At 40.1% G+C, this 18,945-nt stretch overlaps 1 protein-coding gene across 1 annotated transcript in view; it reads left to right on the forward strand.

Annotated features, from left to right (window-relative positions):
• Positions 1-2,988: 2,988 nt before the first annotated feature.
• The window catches only part of LUC7L2 (LUC7 like 2, pre-mRNA splicing factor), a 33,816-nt gene continuing 17,859 nt past the window's right edge, over positions 2,989-18,945 (forward strand). Inside the window, exons 1-2 of the mRNA XM_034062842.1 lie at positions 2,989-3,361; positions 13,263-13,357. Of these exons, the coding sequence (XP_033918733.1) occupies positions 3,301-3,361; positions 13,263-13,357 (156 nt within the window). The 5' untranslated portion in view covers positions 2,989-3,300. The remainder of the gene's footprint in view (positions 3,362-13,262; positions 13,358-18,945) is intronic.

An 18,945-nucleotide genomic window follows, 5' to 3' on the forward strand; every position in this document is an offset into this window, starting at 1 on the left:
GCTGGGGTTTTTTGGGTCGTGCTTCCTGTCAGTTCTGGGTTGCAGGTGTGGTGTAATGTGAGAGGCAGCTGTCATGGAATGATAGAAGGACTGTTTGTAGTGGAAAAACGTAACAGCCTTTGCTGCTTAACTGCTTAAGGAGGTGCAAGGGTTGTTGGTTCCCCCCTCAAAACCTGTAGGTAAGAGAACTGGCCTATTTACTGTAGATCTACCAGCCACATTCTGTACATGGGGAATTTTCTACTCTCCCAAGACTGAAGGTGCCTTTTTGGGAACATCACTGGATCTGGTGAATGCAGCAGCAGCATAAACCTCTTTTTTAATCTTGAAGATTACTTTTTCCATGGTGGTGAGCTAGTGGCATCAATTCAAAAAACCAAGTAGTACTTCATGCATTACAGGTTTCCGAGTGTCTGAGCAGTTGGCTCTTAAGACTGTAGGCTTCCTATGCTGTTCTCACTGAATCTCACCAAAGTGAGCTGATTACTGCCAATGACACTGGATACACCAAACTGCCATTTTCTTGTCTTGCAATCTGGAACAACAAGTTTCCTTTTAAAGAAATACTGGCTTGCATTATAGCTGCTTTCCTCTAAGAAAAGGGGTGGATTATATGGAAAATACGTAATAAATCTGTAATAATCATGGAAGCACAGAATGGTTTGGGTTGGAAGGGACCTTAAAGCTCATCCAGTTTCAGCCCCCTGCCATGGGCAGGAGCACCTTCCACTAGAGCAGGTTGCTCTAAGCCCTGTCCAGCTTGGCCTTGAACACTGCCAGGGGTGGGGCAGCCACTTCTCTGGGCAGCCTGTGCCAGTGTCTCACCAGTAAAGAACTTCTTCCTAATGTCTAATGTAGAACTCCCTCTGTCCATTTAAAGCAATTCCCCCTTGTCCTGTCCCTACGTACCCTTGTAAGAAGTCCCTCTCCAGATTTCTTGTAGGCCATTTTAGGTACTGGAAGCTGCTCTAAGGTCTTCCTGGAGCCTTCAGTTCTCTGAGCAGAACAACCACAACTCTCTCAGCCTCAGACCACTTCTGTTAGCCATCATCTGGACTCACCTGAGCAGGCAACTTATACGTTGGGCAACTTATAATGGCTAAAAATGTGAGGCTGCTTTATGTGGGGCAGGAGCTATAAGCAAGGCTAACAAAAAAGTGTTTGTTGTTTTTTACTACCAAGGAAAACAAGCTATTCTGACAGAAAAGCACTGCAAATAGGATGACTTCATCTAAATCAATGTATTTTCCTTACTCTCTATTTAAAACTCAGAGATAGTTTAATACAAAGTATTAACTATTAATAATCGGCACAACAGATACTTAACACTGGGGAGACTCAGGGTACTTAAGCATAGTACAGAGATGTGTACTTTAAGGTTCTGTAGACTGGGTTTGCAGTTCTTTCCATGTCTCACTGGTTAAAACTGACAGTTGTCTTTTTGACAAGTGTTGATGTCCTAGGTGGAAAAGTACCAACTGATTTGCAGTGGTAGATGAAAATCAGGGGAGGTCACTATACCCTGAGAATGGCTGCAAAGTATTTGTTGTTCCCAGTTATTTAATGCAGCTGCTTCATTCTGCAGTTTACTTTCCAGGTGGACTGAAGGTTTGCTGCATCCAAAGGCTGTGGTATACTGTTCTGGAAGTAAAGTAAGTTGTCTCATTGAAACCAGTTCTGGAAGAAAAGCTGAAATTTGGCCAGAAATAGGTGATCTTTATGGAGTACCTAAAGCTAAGGTTGTATAGTGTGATTACAAATAATAGATAAAATTTTTCTTTTTTCTTCAAACATGCTAAGCTGCTAAATAAAGAAAATTTTAACCAGTATTGGTATCTCTTCCAGTTACATCCCCTTCAATCCCGAGTAATGTAAATTTACATGTTAAACCCAAAGCTGGACCATGCTCTGAAGAGCTGAGGAGCACTGGGTAGTAACCCTTTTCGTGAACGTGTTACAGAAGATTCCTGTCTGAGCGTTTCATCTTCTCTGCAAGCCCTCGTGAAACCCAGATTAAGTGTGGCTGGAGTTTTAATGGCTTTGTATGTTGTTTTCTCAAATACACTGTCAAAGTTGAGCACGACTGATCGCGACCGATGACAACCGATCCTTGTGATGGTCACTGAGAGCTTTTGGGCGCTAGATGGCAACACGATGATTAAGAAAGGGAGAGCTGCAAACTCAGGTGTTAGGATACATAAAAATACAGAAATAGTCGTTTTGAGACTGGATCTCGGTGCTCTGTAAGCCGAATTAGCTGCAACAACCATCAGTAACGTCAGTGATGAGGGACATTCTCTAAAAAGCGAGTGTTACAGCAGCTTTTCTCAGCAGTCCTACCATCGCTGCACTGACAGAAGAATGAAGCCGTTAAAATGGAGCTGAGTGTCAGTTCAAGAAAGGAATTGTCCTTCAGCAGCCTATTCCGTCAGGGCTAGCTCCAGCGTAGGTACCCGTCCGAGCAGTCGCGGGTCTAAACTCGCTCCCGTCACCCGGTGAGTGTCCTATCGATGAGGGGATGAGCGAGCGGGGCCGGGCTGCGACCGATGCCCGTTACGCGGCCAGACCCCTCTCCGGCTTCGTGTTAATCTCAGCTCAGCCACCTGCTCTGGCACGTCAGAACCGACCCTGGGCAAACTTCCGGTTCGGTCTCCCCTCACAGAGGATGAGAACTCGAGTCAGGCCCAGGTGCTGGGCAATGCCCGACTCCCGCTCCCCGGGAACGGGAGGAAACCCCCCACTGCCCCGCCTCGTCCCACCGCCCCTGACTCGGAGATGCCGGGGACGTCACAGTGTTTACGGGGGGCCGCCCTGCCAATCCACCCTCCCCAGAAGTCCAGTCCGGCGAAAGGCTCGGTGGCCCAATCAGGGGCCTCGCCGCGCATTGCGTCACCAGCCGAACACCGCATGCCGTGGCCAATCAGCGGGCGCCAAGACCTGTCCGCGCTGACGTCACGGAGGGGCTGAGGTGGGAGGGCTTGAGGGCGCGTGCGCGCGGGTTTCCGTTACCGCTGGCGCGCGCGCGTGGCAGGCGTGAGGGGAAGGGAGAGGAACGGAGGGAAGAGGGGAGGCGGAGGCACCGAGGCACGCGGGATCGGTTTCCCGCTTCGTCTCCCACCGGCAGCGAGAGGCAGGGGCAGCTGCCGCTTTCCCCCTTCCCCCCGCCCTCGGCGCCAGGGGAGCGGCTCCGCCCGGGCCCGCCAGTGACGCGGGTGGGAGGGCTGAGGGCCGCGCCGGGCCTCGGGCCTTGTAGGCCGCTGTCGGCGTGACTCGGCCGGGCCGGCCCCCAGCGCGCTCAAGATGTCGGCGCAGGCCCAGATGCGCGCCATGCTGGATCAGCTCATGGGCACGTCCCGGGACGGTAAGTACCCCCCGGCTGGGGCTGGGGCGGGCGAGAGGGAAACGGGGTGGAGTCGCCGAAGCCCCTGAGGTCACGGTGGTACCGAGCAGGCCGGCCGGCCGGCCGTTCACCGTGATTGGTAGGCCCGGGGCCCGCTCCCCGCCAGCCTTCCCCCGCGGGGCGGGGCCTGCTGAAGGCCGTAGGTCAGCGCTCAGTGTGTGCCTTCGTTGCTGCCGCCCCGGGGTCTGGCGGAGGCAGACGTCGCCTGTTTCCGCGGAGCTGCCAGCGCCAGGCACTGCAGGCAGCGGCAGACCGCGCTGCCGTTTCGGCTGCGGTTTAAGTTCGGATCCCCTCGGTGCCCAGGACTCGCGGCGAAAGCGCGCCGCTAAAGGTGCGCGCGCTGAGCTTTCCCGCGCAGCTTCCGCTGAGGGAGACAGCAGTTTGCTAGATTGAGGTTATGGGGGAACCAACCAGACCCCCCCCTCCAGACCAACACCCGCGTCATCAGAGCAGGATTTGGGGATGGGTTTTTTTTTTGGTGGTGTTACAGTTTTGTGTAAAGTCTGACCCAAACCGTCATTTAAGTTAGCAGGTGGGTATGGCTGTTGCTTTCTGAAAGAGTGTAGTTAACCCAAGTGAACTGAGTCTTTTAAAAACAAACGAGCCCCAAACAGCTAATTAAAAGCTTTACGTTTAAAGGCAGTAATCCCAAGAGGGTCATATTAAATGTACGGTCAGGTTTGTGATCGCTGGGGTCACATAGCAAGCTGAAGATTATCACTGTGTAAAGCTTCTCAGAATTTTTGTCGGGGTATGTGGTGATTGACATGAAAGTTTGAACTGGCAGTCGCCCATAAAGCCAAATAGCTTGGAGGCTACTAAAAAAAAAAGCAGTTCCCGTTATACTGTGTAGTATTTTACGTATAAACAAGGGAATACTGCACCCGAGGATAAACAACAATTGGAGATTATTCAAATGCCCTGCACGTTGTACTCACTTTTGCAGATGTGTTACATGTTTGTTGAGGCTTTGTGCTGAATTAATGGTTACCTGTTTTCCCATGCACCAAATAGAATGTATGAGCTACATACTGTATGACTATATCTTGTATGGTGCCAGTCATCTGTTGGTACTGGGGTAATGTGATCTGACAGCTTTTTTTTTTTTATAATTAGTATTTTAAATAAATGTAACTAGTTTTCACTTACCTGATGTATCATTAATGTCTTCTGCTGGGTGCCTATAGTTGTTTTTAAACAAGGGTGTGATAATCTCATTGGAAAACTACTGTTCTTCCAATATTGCCTTCCCAAACAAGGCTGGTTAGTGAGTAGTCATCCTGCAGGACCTGATTTAGGGTGTTTTAGACTTGTCCCAGAAGATTTTTGAATGCTTCCTGTTGTGGCTGCATGTGTCCAAGTGCTTGGCAGAGTAACTGTACAGATGTAACTCAAGCCTTCCCAGTGCTGGCACATAGGTTGCTGTCTCAGAGCTACCTAAGACAGCACAGAAAGCTTGAGGGGGGGCTGTGTGACTGTTTCCATTTATGATTGTGTTTTCTGTTCATTGGTATGATTTACTTGTGATAGCTGCTTAGAAATGCTGAGTGACTAAGAGCTAAACCAAGAAAACCCATTTCAGGCTATATTTCCTTTAGCTTTGTGAAAAAGCAGTTATTTTATTGAGAATCGTATTCCCCCACCCCACTTGCCCTGTAATTCCCAAACCACATCTGCTGAACTGTTTAAAATCTAACTAGAGAGGCGGCATTCAAATGAAATGGGCAGAATGAGGAAGGCTAAGGAGGAAAGACTGTTTTGCAAAACAAGCTTCCATTATTGGATTAAGTGGGGAACTGAAGATCTCAGTGTAACACAATTCTAAGTTTTGGGTTTTGTTTTAAATTCAGTGGAGTATTATTTAAACCAAAGTATGCACAGGGATTGAAAGTCACCCTTTTCCTGCAGAGTTGCTACTTATTAATTTCAAGGCCAGGCTCAAGGTCATTGAAATATTGCTAACTTTGAGAGTAGTGGGGTTTGGAATCATGTGGGGCTTTATGTTTCTATCACCCTTGACAAATACTCTATTTCTAGTAATATGCAAATTGCAGATTTTCATTAGAACGTGCAATTTTTTCACTTCTTTGTAGAGGGTAGGTTTCACTTCACTATTTGTCCCCGTTGCCTTTGGTTGATGTTTGTGGCTTATGTTGTTCAGAATTACCAAAGCGCTTTTTAATTTCTTAATTAACAGAATTTTATGCTTTACAATTCAGGGTGTTTTGGCTGTTGTGAGTTTTGGGGGTTGTTTTTTTTCGTTTTGTTTATGTTGGTTGTTCTGTTTTGTTGAAGAGACTAAAGTGCAAGTTTAAAATTCTTCCTGACATGAGACAGATTGAGTATTTAATCTGTTCAGTGGGTATAGAATGAACTCAATTCAAAGCCAATGGTAGTGGCTTGATATGTAGTCTATATTACTTTTTAGCTTATGGTATCATTTGTAGAAAAAGGGAATGTGCTCTTTGGAGAATGTTAAACAATTGGATGCTCAAACATGGTTTTAGGAGATGAGCTATAGGCTCTAATTTGTGGAAGTTTGCACACTCATTGTAACTGGTGTCCCAGGGGCCAAAATGGAGAAGCTTGGAGGATGTAGCTATTAAATGTTTTTATGGATTTATTGTTAGGCTCGGAGAACATCTAGAAAGCACGGCTCTGTATTCGTCAAATTGATTCAGAAAATACCCACTGAGCTGTAAGAATATTTCTGAGAAATAATGGTGTTAGTAAGGAGCCTTCTCGTTTCAAACAGGTGTCCAATGTATGGCTGTCTAGAACTAGGTATATTGTTCCAGGCCTGCCCCTTGCCCTTCCCCAGTTGTTGCAGGCAGGGGTATCAGAGAGCTGTGTGACTTTGGCAACCCGATTCCTCTCTTGTCTGAATTTTGGCAGTGGGATGGTGCTCTTGACATCACACAGCGTCACTCAATGTGTAATGAACTGCTGCCTGGTACCTGCCAGGATGTGAGGTTCAGGCAGTGCTGTGCTGCTCCATGCTTCCTTTGCTCATGTGACAGACACCTGACATACAAGTGAAACAGGAGGGACTTGGCAGATGCTCTTCAGGAGTTTCCAGTGAGTTGTAGTTGTTAGGCATCACAGAATTACAGAATGGTTTGGCTTGGAAAGGACTTTAAAATCATCTAATTCCAACCCCCTGACCATGGGCAGGGACACCTCACATGAGACCATATCACCCAAGGCTCTGTCCAGCCTGGCCTTGAACACTGCCAGGATGGATTATTTACCACTTCTGTGATACTTCATCTGTGATAGTTGAAAAGCAATTGTGTTCTTAATACGATGAAATCATTCTGTAAATTGCATGTATGGTTCTCTTACACACCTGGAAAAGCACATTATTTTAAAACAAGTGTGTTTTAAAATTCCTTATATACCTAACTTCAACTTCTTTTGCACACTTTTCTGACAAGAAGTGGAAAACTGGATTGGAGGATTGGATGTGGACCCTGCCAAAAATTTATTTTTTTTTAAGTGGCTTTGATTTTGATGTTAGTAAAAAGCTGGACTAATTTAATACAGTCATGACTGCAGGTTAAAACAAAATCTTCTCTGAACTGTCCTTCCCTACTGATGTACTGAGAACCTGTCATACTTAACTAGAGAGCCTTAAATATAAACTACTACATACATAGCATGGGTTTCCCAAATACTGAGAAATAGAGTGCTGAAGACCAGGTGCTAATCTTATGGAGTTACGTAAGAATGTGTTTATTATATTCTTTTTTTTATGGCTGGCAGCTAAACTAAAGGACTTTTTGTTACATACGTCAATAGTTAAAAGGTCAGTTCAAGTTGAATTTATTCTTGATGACCAGAGCTATGGGAACTTGTCACTCAGAAATATTAGAAATAAGCTGATAGAAAAGTGTGATTTTTTTGTGTGTTTTTTAGTGTTATTTTTCAACTGTAAAATTAATAGAACATTTTTTTTAATCATATTTAGGCAAACCCTTTTTTTGCAGTCCGTGTCCTCTAGAAAACAAAAGTGACCCTTATGAATGGGATCATAATTGTTTTAGATAAATTGATTAATTTACAAATGGAATGAAATGGTAACTTTATATTAGTACCCCTGGAATTTTATTTCTTTTTTTTTTCCATAATATAACTTAATTGAGCAAAGATTGCCCATTTTATCTTAAATCAGCTCACATTGCTCAACTGTTTTTTTTTTCTGCCAGGTCAGTTACCTGCTCACCTTGCAAAGTGCTAGAATTGATGTGAGGAATTGTTTAGAAGCAGAGGGTGAAGCAGCATCATTACTTCTGACTGTAGTGCAGACACAGAGCAAATCTGAATGGCCGTGGAACCCCATCTTGAAACTGCTGGACTTCACTGTTGGAAAGAAACATGGTGGTGGTTTTTGTTTTTAGTAATTGCCACTACATTAAAATTGGGTTATAGTCTAGAAATAAAAAAAAAAGTTACTTAAATTATTCTTAAAAGACAGGTAAATTTGTGCATGCTTCTGAGACTTACAGGTGGTCATGAAAATTTTCTCCCAAGCATCTGAACAAGTTCTATTTTATAGAATTATTGGAAAAAGTTTTATATGTATAGAACCTGTATGTATGAAGTGCCAATTAGCAACTCTTCTGCTTCATCTAGGTTTTTGACTGAACTGCTCACTGTGCTTGGAGCCTTTAACTCAGTTCTAAATCACTTTCTTCTGGCATTGAAGCTTAAAATACCCTTTTTGCATCTATTCACATCTTAATCAGTTTTTTTCTGTTTTACATTAGCCACTTCAGTTATCCTTAGTAATGGTTACTAATGTGTGACTTTTCTGTCCTCCTTGTTTGGGAGGAGTTGAAGTGACACCCCTGTGCTTATCTTAGTCATCCGGCATTTGGTGACCTGCTTTTTATGGTAACAGAGGTGCAATCTATGACTTGTAACCCATTTCTTAATCATTTCCATACGGGAAACGTGTGTACATCAGGATGGCTGGTGTGTTGATGTTGATATTATCGAAGTACATAGATTTTGTTTTCCACTTTGCTTTATACTCTATAAAGGTGGAAGGTAGTATGTGCTTTTGAAGTTTCAGTATCTTGTGGTTTACTGGAGGACTGATAGCCATTTGGGTAGCTTCAGTCTGAGAGCCAGGTTAGCGAGCCAAGAGCCTTCTCTGAGAGCTCTCCTTTAAAGTAAGGATCAGGAGCAAAGGAAAGGCAGAAAAAAAGTATCTTTTATAGACAGATATTTGCAAAACCTATCTAAAATGTTGAATTTATACCAACTCAGAAGTTTGAAAGTGGTAACAACACATGAACTTTGCTAAAAGATTCCTAATTTGTCCATCAAAAGTGACCAGAAGGCTTTAAGAGCAACAGTCATGTTTAGTGAATTGTATGTATTTGCTGGCTTCATTATAAAGTTCTGGAACTTCACCCTATAAAAATAGGGACTTGAGGAATTTTTTGCTCTGGATATGGGACACCATATGAAATGGCATTTGTGAAGAAGCAAATGGACTTCTTCACATTCATACCTCATAGGAAAAGATTCCCATGTTGGTTCCACTTGTAAGGTATTGGCTAAAAATGGTTTCATTATATTCTGAATTTGCAAGTATCAGTTTAGTCATAGAGTAAGCCAGAAGCAATTTGCTTAGTAATAAATTATTCTAAATGTACTATGGTGAAGATGTGTCCAGGGTTAGTGACAAGAGCATCACAACTAACTGCCTGTTCAGTGTGTAGCAGGAGCAGGATCTTCTGTGACCACGTAAGCCTTAGTTAAATAATAACGCTAAATAAGTGCTAGGCAGGGCTTGCTTTGCTGATGAAATTTGATAGGCAGTCTTTAACCTGATATTCCACCCAGTATGTAGCTCTCTGTGAGCGAAGGTTTCAGAATCCCTCGCCAGCGTGTTGGGACTCATGCCTCAAACACCTGAGTGGAAAGCTACCCTGTTTTGGTTGATGTAGCTTAATGCAGGAGGTCAGAAGCATGAAAATGCACATCATTGTCTTTGTATGGATTGCACTACTAATTTGCAATTAGAGGTTATAGTTTGATTAAAAAGGGTAACTCTCACCAACGTATTGGTATTGTTGTTGGTAGTGTATTATTAGGATAAATCAGAACAGTAAGAGATGTTGGATAAAGTAAATAATTGTTACAAGCATGGTATAATGCTAGGCATTGTTGATACATGTTTGTTCCTCTCATTTGTGACTAAAATAATACAGAACAAGAATGACATTGTGGAGGCTGTTAATAGGTTAGACTTCAGAGTTGAAAGTGAGTTGGATAGTACAAGCGCACATTGTGGTCTTAACCTCTTGGTGTTCTTAATCAGCAGTCTGCATTCATCTGGAGTATTGATGTTGCTTTTCTAGTCAACGTATTTAATACAAATGGTCTTTAGAAAGTTTACGTTACTGCCATCATCTCTTTCATATTTGTGTCTCTATTTTGCAATTTCCTTATTCTTACAAAGTATATGAGCTGTGCAAGTGCAGACATTTCCTTGATGTTTGGCTTATTTTCTGGAATTGTTTCAATTCTGTTTCAAAGTTTTCCATTACTCTGGAAAGCATTCTCTCACAGAAATGTGGTTTGGGCCAGGTACATAAAGTAAAATGAAAGCTGCTGCTTCTTGAAGAAAATTGAATATTTTTTTTTCTGTATCATAAATTCTGTCAATTATATGTTTTTTGTGTTTTTTTTTTTTTTTTTAATGGAGAAAATGTAGTTGGAAACGCAGGGGTGGCTGCAGCAATAGATGTTGACTCCTGTAATGCCCTGGTAAATTATTTTGATTTCTTTAATGAGCCTAAGTCCTAAAGACCAAGTAGTTGAATACTCTGCTATTCTTCAGAGGCATGGTTAAATAGTTGCTATTCTGAGCTAATTTAATTATTTACCTATAAAAATAGGACTTGTAATAAGGTCTGAAATATTGGTGATAGTGTCCCTTTTTTAAACATTTCAGGATGCTTCTAAAATTTAAACGACTGCAGCTACTTGGTACCTATGTATTATTTTCTTCTTACATAGTATATAATGATTTTTTTTTTTTAATATTGTTTAGCATTCGCTTGACCATACAAAGAGCACATCAGCCTACGTACAGTTTTACAAAGAGAAGTACTGTCTTGGTTATCTGACACACAGCAAAAGTCCTTGGCTTAAAAACACTTCACATTATTTTAATTCCTAGAAGGTATCTACAAAAGCCTCTTGTGCTATAGGCTGAATGTCAGTTGTATAGTTGATCCATAGATTTTCATCTGCCCTCCCTCCTCAGCAACCCATGCATACACCAAGTCGTCATCTATTCAAGATGATTCATTTGTGGGTCAGCAGCAGAGTGTATCTTCTGTCTTTGCCAGCAGGTCTGCACTGTTCAGGGGTATTGAAGCTCACAAAACTCATGAAGAAATAAAAGCATTGTCAGACTTGGGAACGAGCTGCCAGAGGCACACAAAATTCAGTCATAATATATGACGCTTTTTCTTTTTAATAAACCTTTTCTACTGAGACAGCAAAGATTAGAAAGAAATGCAAATGTGTGAAACTGCTTTTCATAGGAAGGAAAAGGTGAATATCTCACTAAAGGCATAGTGCAGAAAAAATAAATGTTTAAAATGTAAACGTGGAATGTGATCTTGAGGCTGTCATAGATGGTTTGCTGCTACTCCCTGCCTCCATGTTGCCTTCTCTCAGTTTAGTAATTGTGATTATCATGCTAGCCATTTAGATTTATAAAGACTGTATTGCAGCAGTAGTGTCAGTTCCTAGTTGTGGTAGGGGTATGGAAAAAGCTAAGTCTAGGTGTTGAGGTAACATCTGGGAAAATACTACTTGCCAACTTCACCTCAAGAACAATGAGTCTTTCAGCAATTATCTGGTCTTGTTAACTCCTTGACTCCTGAGAGCTTAGTGGTGTTAGGCCATTGGCTGTATTCTTTCAAATACTTTTCTTCATTTTGTTCATGTGTCTTTATATGGAAGAATCTTTACAGTCAACGTGTATTTCTAGATGCTGTGTTAAAATTGCTGGCAGAGTCTATTATTCTATACAAACTGAACAATCTGGCCCCTTGTTTTATTTATAAAGGTTCAATGTATCTTTGCCTGCCTACATCAATCTGCAAGGGAGTGTCAGAAAGGCCCCGCATTCGCCGAGCCGTGAGTTATCAATAACTTTTCAGATGTGTTAATGAATGTGGAACAAACGCAGTTACGTGTTTTAAAAAAATATGGATCCACCTCCTAAAAACCAACGAGACAAAAGGCAAAACTCTTTACTGCAGTAGCAGGCATGATTATAAAGGGATTGGTGTAAATATTTTTGTAGTATAACTGAGCCACAAGGTTGCCCTCTAGAAAACCTATTGTTGAACTGCTTTGAAGCTGTCTTTAGTGTGTGGATTACAGGTTTTAACTGTTATATTCTGCAGGCAAATTATGTATGTGGTGTCCTTGGAAACTTTACTTTGCTTAATAATATGAAACTTTTCCAATCTGGAAATGGTATGTACTAGCATCCTATGCATAGAACTGATATTTAAAAATCTGATTACATAAGAAGAAAGGCTTGACTAAAAAGATAGGGTTTTTTTTAAATTCCCCTCTGTTGTAGTTACCTCGGTAATGAATTTGGCTTCTTGAATTAATAGATTCAAAATTCTCAGTGTTTGAGGTCATGAAGCTATAAAAACCCCAGCTTTAACTGCAAAATATATCTACAGTCTTAAAATACTTGATGAAATGGAAAAGGCTGCTATCTGAACTTATTCCATGTGTTTTGTTTTTTTTTTTTTTCCCCGCAGCCCTTCTTGCTTCAGTAATTCACCAGTAGGTTTTCAGTGATTAGAGATCTTAACAAGTTGTTATGTTTTTAAAAATAATAAAGAGACATGTCCTGGGAGAGATTAAGGTGTTCTATCATGCCTGTTCCTTAACAACAAGAGAGCTATAGCAGTGATCTCTTTTAAATCTCAAATAGTGATAATTATGCTATGACTTGAAGAAAAACATATTCCTACCCTCATCCCCCGAATACCAGCTAGTTATTTTGTTCTGAAGACTTCAGGTCTTGCTCCAATATGGGATTATTTAGACTTGCACTTGGACCTCAGTCTGTGGGCAGGTTGATGCTTCTGCTGATGCAGGAACTACAATCTGCCATAATGAAGATACAACTTAGATGTTCCCAGCCCAACAAACATCATGTAAAAAAGAAAGAAAATAAAAAAGAAAAAAGTTATGATATGGAGATATGCAAACATGTAAAATAATTTTGCATATAGGTTATGCTCATATGTTTTGACGGTTTTTTTTCAGGTTTGTAAGCATGTAAAATAATTCTTCTGCCAGCTCTTTATGCTACTCCCATCAGAAGTAAGAGGGTGCATTGCATCCAAGAGCAAAATCATAAAATGAGTATCAGGTGGGATTCGATGAAGACTCAATATGTATCATTTTGTGTTTATGAGGTTTCTTTTATATGCTAATTGTTGCATAAATATACACCACTATTTCATGCAAAATCTGAGTTGAATGTTATATAGCTCATTTAACAAATGCTGTTATAGCAACGTGTTTTTAAGCTAATACTGTCTATCTGGTTTCAAGCACTTTTCACACTCCATTTTTGAAGGGGAAGTGTGAGAGGACTTTAAAACAGCATTATAGAGCATTTAAACGCACATTTGTGGTTTTGGTGTTATTTGGCAAAGAAGCATACAGTGTTTTAAGTTCAGTTTCTGTAGACCTTCCGTATGTGACAGGGCAGTATTAACGCTTTGCATGTAACCTGCAGAACATGTCTGGCTCCCCCAGATTTCTAACCTGGAACATGTTGATTTCTATATTGCAGGTGACACAACCCGTCAGCGAATTAAATTCAACGATGACAGAGTGTGCAAGAGCCACCTTCTCAACTGCTGCCCTCATGATGTGTTGTCTGGAACTGTATGTAGCTAAATCTTGTGGGTTTTTTAGACAAGAATGGAGAAATTGATTTATACTTGTTCTTTGTAATATCTATTTTAATTTCATCATTTTCAGCAAGTATGTAGTGCTCTCTGGTGGTTCAGAGGAACTTTTACAAACAACTAATTTATAGGTTATGAAATTTTTAGAAGTTTCCTGTTCTACATGTCAGTTATTATTTACAAATTCAACATTGTTTGCTATAACTAAAAATCTAAATAAAATAATGTTACCTACATGAATTTTGCAATAACTAAATGATTTTAAGCTGGTACAGCTGCAACTAGTAGAAGAAAGGAAATATAATTTATGCATAAATTCTGAATTTATTTTCTTAAAACTTGATATTGTAGTGAGATGGTATTCTACACAAATACTTGTATAGGGAAGAGAGGTGATATTTCTTTCTTCAGAAATATTTTTGTGAAAACAGTTGAAAGTTCAGCTAATTGAATTTCTAGAAGCTGAGATATATTTAACATGACAGTGACACTTATAGAATCATAGAATAGTTAGGATTGGAAAGGACCTCAAAATCATCCAGCTACTGTGCCATTTTCACAGATTCTAAGGCAATTTAAAAATCTCCATTTATGCCGTGTTAGTAACTTGTTTGACTTGCGGTTTTGTGTACTCCGTAGTAGAGGTTCCTGTGCTTGAGCTTAGCAAGCAAGGGACATCGACACATGCCACTAGCTTTGTCAGTATGCCTGTGCTTTACCTTACTTATTCTTTGTGAAAGGTAGGTGAGTTACAGTACATTGATTATGTAACGTGGTTTTCTGTGGTATTAGAATATCTAACTGTAGGGAAATGAGTATGATCATTTGCAGAGTCTCAGGTGCCTGGCAGTCTTAATGCTGCACTTTGGCAGCTTTTCTTATTCATGTTGGCATGTTTTCTTACCCTGTGGCAGTACTGGAAAACCTGTATTAAGAATTATTTGAAGCATTATTCGTTCTCTGTGCTGTTATCATTCCAAATGGCTAAGTGGACTGGAGCCTTTAACAAAGTACAGAATTAAATTAATTTGCAAAATGGAAAACTGAAATATGTAGACATAACTGATTTACTTGTCAACTGGCCTCTTAATATGTTTTCCAAGTAGCTGTGGTTTTAAATTGTGCTAGTGTTTTTGGATAATCAAAGGGCTTCAAGCATGCATGTGCACACTAATTTTGTTTGCTTTAGTAATTTTGGTACCTGTACTGACAGATCAATAGTTACTGTCCATTCTTCCTTCTGCTTATGAGTCCCTGCAAAAGTAAGCACAACTATAATTGCTAAGAAGTACAGGAAGAGGCGGCAAAATTGTAGAACTGATCTAGGGAACTTAGCATTTGTCATATTAAAAAAGGCAATAGAATAGAAAAGATCCACTTGCTGAGCTTCTATGTAAGTCTTGCAGCTTCCTAAGCTTTTTTCCCCATCCTTAAAGACTCCCTTTCCTTTTTCTTTTTTATCAAAGTTCTTTCATACCACAAAAATCAGATGTCTTGAAGTTACTGTGCGTTTGGCATATACTGTTTGGACATCGGTTCAGATGCATAAGTCAGTGGTTTTAAGAGTTTGCTCATTCATTTTAAGTTCTGAATTTTATAATGAGAGATTAATAAGACTTTGTAAACCCTGGCTACTGGAACACAGTAATTTACCACTTAAAGTTAGCAATTCTTTTCCCTTTTTTTCTGTCTCAGAGGGTTAACACTCACGTTAGGGTATATTTTTTTTTTTAATCCTTAGTAGTTGCTAATGATCAAGCCTGTGGAGTTTTTGTTGTTGGTTTGGTTTGGGTTTTTAGTCCTTCTACAAACTGATTCTTGTTATTTTTTTATCAGCATTACAAAAACGTTTGCTTTTATTTGTTTATGTTATGAGATTAGGACCGAAGCAGCATGCATAGGAATCAGGTGACTCCTCTGTAATGGTGTGAATTTTTCAGCAGCATTCTTTGGATGTAAGCTCTGTGCTGTCTTCAGGAGGTTTTACAAGATGCATAAGAATGCATTTTCTGTATCATTGTACGTTTCTGAATTAATAGTTGGTTACTAATGAAAATGAGAAGTTGGGGAAGATTTGAAACAAATACACTTAAAAGTAGTACTGTCTTGAATATTTGTAGTATCTTTGAAGAGCCCAAGCAGTTCTGAAGCAATTTGGCTTTCTTACTACCTTGATTTTGCTTCCCTGTTGAAAAAAAATTATGAATATTGTTTGTAGTCTTGCAAACCGTGGTTGAGAAACTCATTTCAGCTCAGTGGATTAACTTTATGTTTGTATTTATGTGTATTTGGTGAGGAGCATTGCTTCTTGCATTTTATTTATACAGACCTCAAAGTATGGTATGCTCAGTCCTGCAGTTACGAGTATCTTTAGGAACTCGTGAACTCACTGCACTCAATTCATCAGGACTCTTGCTGACTAAAACCATATTGATTGAGACCTTGGTTTAGCAATATACTTTAGTATGTGATTAACTTTAAGCTTATTAAGGGTGGAATTCAGCTCCAGATGGACATCTAAATTTAAGTTTCATCTGAAGCAGCTAGTTGTTGAAGTTAGAAGGGATGTGGGCAGTGGAGCGTAGAGAAAGATACAGTTCACTTGCTACTGGATATCCCTCAAGGTGGGCTGAATCTATTTAGGCTCACTGACTGTACTGTTGAAATCTCCTTTTACTGTGAAAGAGAAGTTCAGTTAGCTCACACATCTGCAGATAGATGTTAGCAAGGTGTTTTAATCTGAATTCGATTTCTTTGCCAGTAGTCCCATTGACTCTGGAACTATTTGCATGCTTAAAACTTAGGTGTGCCAGTGTGATCATTTGCTATAGTGTTGTAAAAAAGCATTCTTCTGGAAATCACCAGCTTTCCAGTTCAGGACTGCTTTGATCATGAGAACTCCCTTAGCTTTGCAAATCAAATTAAATTAGTCTTGCATAAACTACCTAAATTTGTAGCCCAGTGGTGATGAATTGTGAAGTGCTCATGTCTGCCTCTTGAAAGTATAATCTTGATTTCTTTGATTAGTGCCAGGAAAGTAAACTGATTGTGCCATGTTCCATCTAATGGGTTTAATTTATCTAGATTTATCAATGGTAATGGATTATATAATCAGGCTATAAGTCCAAGTACTGTGTAAATACCGAAACATTTTAAAGTAAGAGTGCTGATAGCTTTGTCTTTCAGTGAAGATCTAGTCTAAGGAATTAAGTATTTCAAAGTGAGTATGGTTAAAGGGAGAAATGTATTTAAAGTATTATATTTCTGAAGATACCTGGAATATTCAGTGGTTGCTAAGGGCTTCAGTAACTTAATAATTTTTGCCTCTTTTTAGCTCAGCATTTATTTCCTGCTTGTGAAGTCAAACTTAAGAGAAGTTAACCCTGTTAGTGGAGCCAGAGGACTTAGATCATACACTATTACATCATTCTGAAGGCTCCCCTTCTGAACGTGTGTTGCCTACAAGGACAAGCTTTATCACAAGTCTAGAAATCTGTTAAAGAAAATGGTTAGTGCAGATGAAAAGTGAGTTCCATAATAAGATCTCAGCAAGGAGTCTGTCTGCAGCTTCTTTTTATCAGTAACAAGGATGTTCACATACAGACCCCAATAGTTGCCTTGACAATTGGGTAAAGGGAGAGAGATCCAGTTCCTTCAATACAAATTTTTCAGTAATGTCAGATTTTCACAAGCAAACAAACAAACAAAATCCTTCTCTTGCTGAATATGAACTGCTTTGGTATGGGTATCATTATGGCTAGAAAGAATTTTCTGTGTAAACACTGCCCAGAGTATCTTCTTTCAAGACCTGTCAAAAATGCATGCTGGTTTTAGAAGTATTGGTAGTATGTGCTACTGTGTCACACTTGGATCAATGTCAGTCCTCTGTGTTTTAATATAAGTAGCTTTGGCTTTTCCTGCTCTTTTTTGCCCTCCATATAGAGTACATTCTCTAATCTGATCTCTGATGTCAAAGCAATGCGTAGTCGTTGCAAAAGTGCCAGAATGGGATTTTTGCTGTAGATAGCTGAAGATCTGAAAAGAAAGCTTTCTTAATTTGATGTTCCAGAAACAGCATCACATCAGAGTTTAGTCTCTGATTCAGTTATTAGTGTCAGCAACTCTAAGTGTGCATCTGCTTTTCAGAAAACTCTTCAGATTCTCTGTTGCCCAAGTCCTTGGCCAGCAATTCCTTGTTTGGTGATATTTAACTCATGTGATTCTCTCTCTTTCCTTTTGGTTTTTTTCTTAATTTTTCTGGTACCTGTTTTGATTGAAGCAGAGCTGTGCATCATGTTTTGAAACTAAATGTGTGTAATCAATAGTTCTGTATTAATAACAAAGGCATTTTACCCATTTTGTGGACGGAATGAGAAAAACAATCACTAAATCATTTCAATATGATGTTGTTTGGCACGAAAGACCAGTTGTCTAGGAAATCAAGTCACTTTAATTGCCCATCTAACACTGAAGAAAGAAAAAAAGCATTACAGAAAATGGGTAGCAAGCTGTTAACACATATAGCTGAACAATAGCAAAAGGACTCCTGATACTGTGCTTTGTGTGTGGTACATAGGCAATTTTCTAGACTAATCTTCTGCAGTAGCTTTCACTTATAAGAATGATTCTTTAAATATGTAGGCTTTTTCCTGGTTTTAATATTTGGTAAAAGTGCAGTGACTACAAAAAGCCCAAAGCATGGCTTCACATATTCAATTAACTTTAGTTTTGTTTAGCCTGAGGACTTGGGTGTTCTCATCTTTCTTTATTTGCTTTACTCATCAGGACTCTTCTGTATATTACTTCAGTGTAAGTCTGTCTGAAGTGTATCAACAGTGAAAGCCAGTTTTATGTGCATTCTTCTTCATTAGTACCTCAGTGTCTGAACATTAGCCTCCCTCGTAACTGTCTTCTGTTACAAATGTGATTGATTTTTAAATGGCTGATTACACGTTTGTTCTTTGCTTCTGGGGGAGGGTGTGTCTTGAGACCAAATCTCAAGGTGGACATGGAAAATTAAAATAATCATAGAATGTCGGGTTGGAAAGGACACTAAGATCATCTAGGTCCAATCCCCCTCTTCTGTCCATTTCCGTCCACTCTCCCTCTACTTTGCAGCTAGCCATATGAGCCAAATTATAACACTAACTGCTCTGTGGTTAAGATCATTAGCAATCCTGATCTAGCATATATTTTTGACAGTGATGAATCATCCCCAGGTTGAATTATCTGCCTGATACTGCATAACTTATACCAGCAGATGTGCTTTTTACCCTGGTGTTGCATATTACGTGCAAACTGTTTTGAGAATTTTAAATTTGTTTGGTTTTTAAATGTCTCTCTACATTGGGGTTTGCTAACAGAACTTTAAGAAATATGAGACTAGTACAGGCTGTGTTAAAGAGTACTTCCAACAGTAATATAATTTATTTAGCAGCAAAGCTAATGAGAGAGAATCCTCTTGTACTTGTTTGTCCTTGCTCCTTGTCTGTTATGCCACATATTTGTAAGGCTGCACTCTGTTGGATCAAAGAGCGGAAGGAGAGTAAAAATTTCCTGTCTTCA

This window comes from Melopsittacus undulatus, chromosome 5 (assembly GCF_012275295.1).
Source record: "Melopsittacus undulatus isolate bMelUnd1 chromosome 5, bMelUnd1.mat.Z, whole genome shotgun sequence".
Classification (NCBI taxonomy): domain Eukaryota; kingdom Metazoa; phylum Chordata; class Aves; order Psittaciformes; family Psittaculidae; genus Melopsittacus; species Melopsittacus undulatus.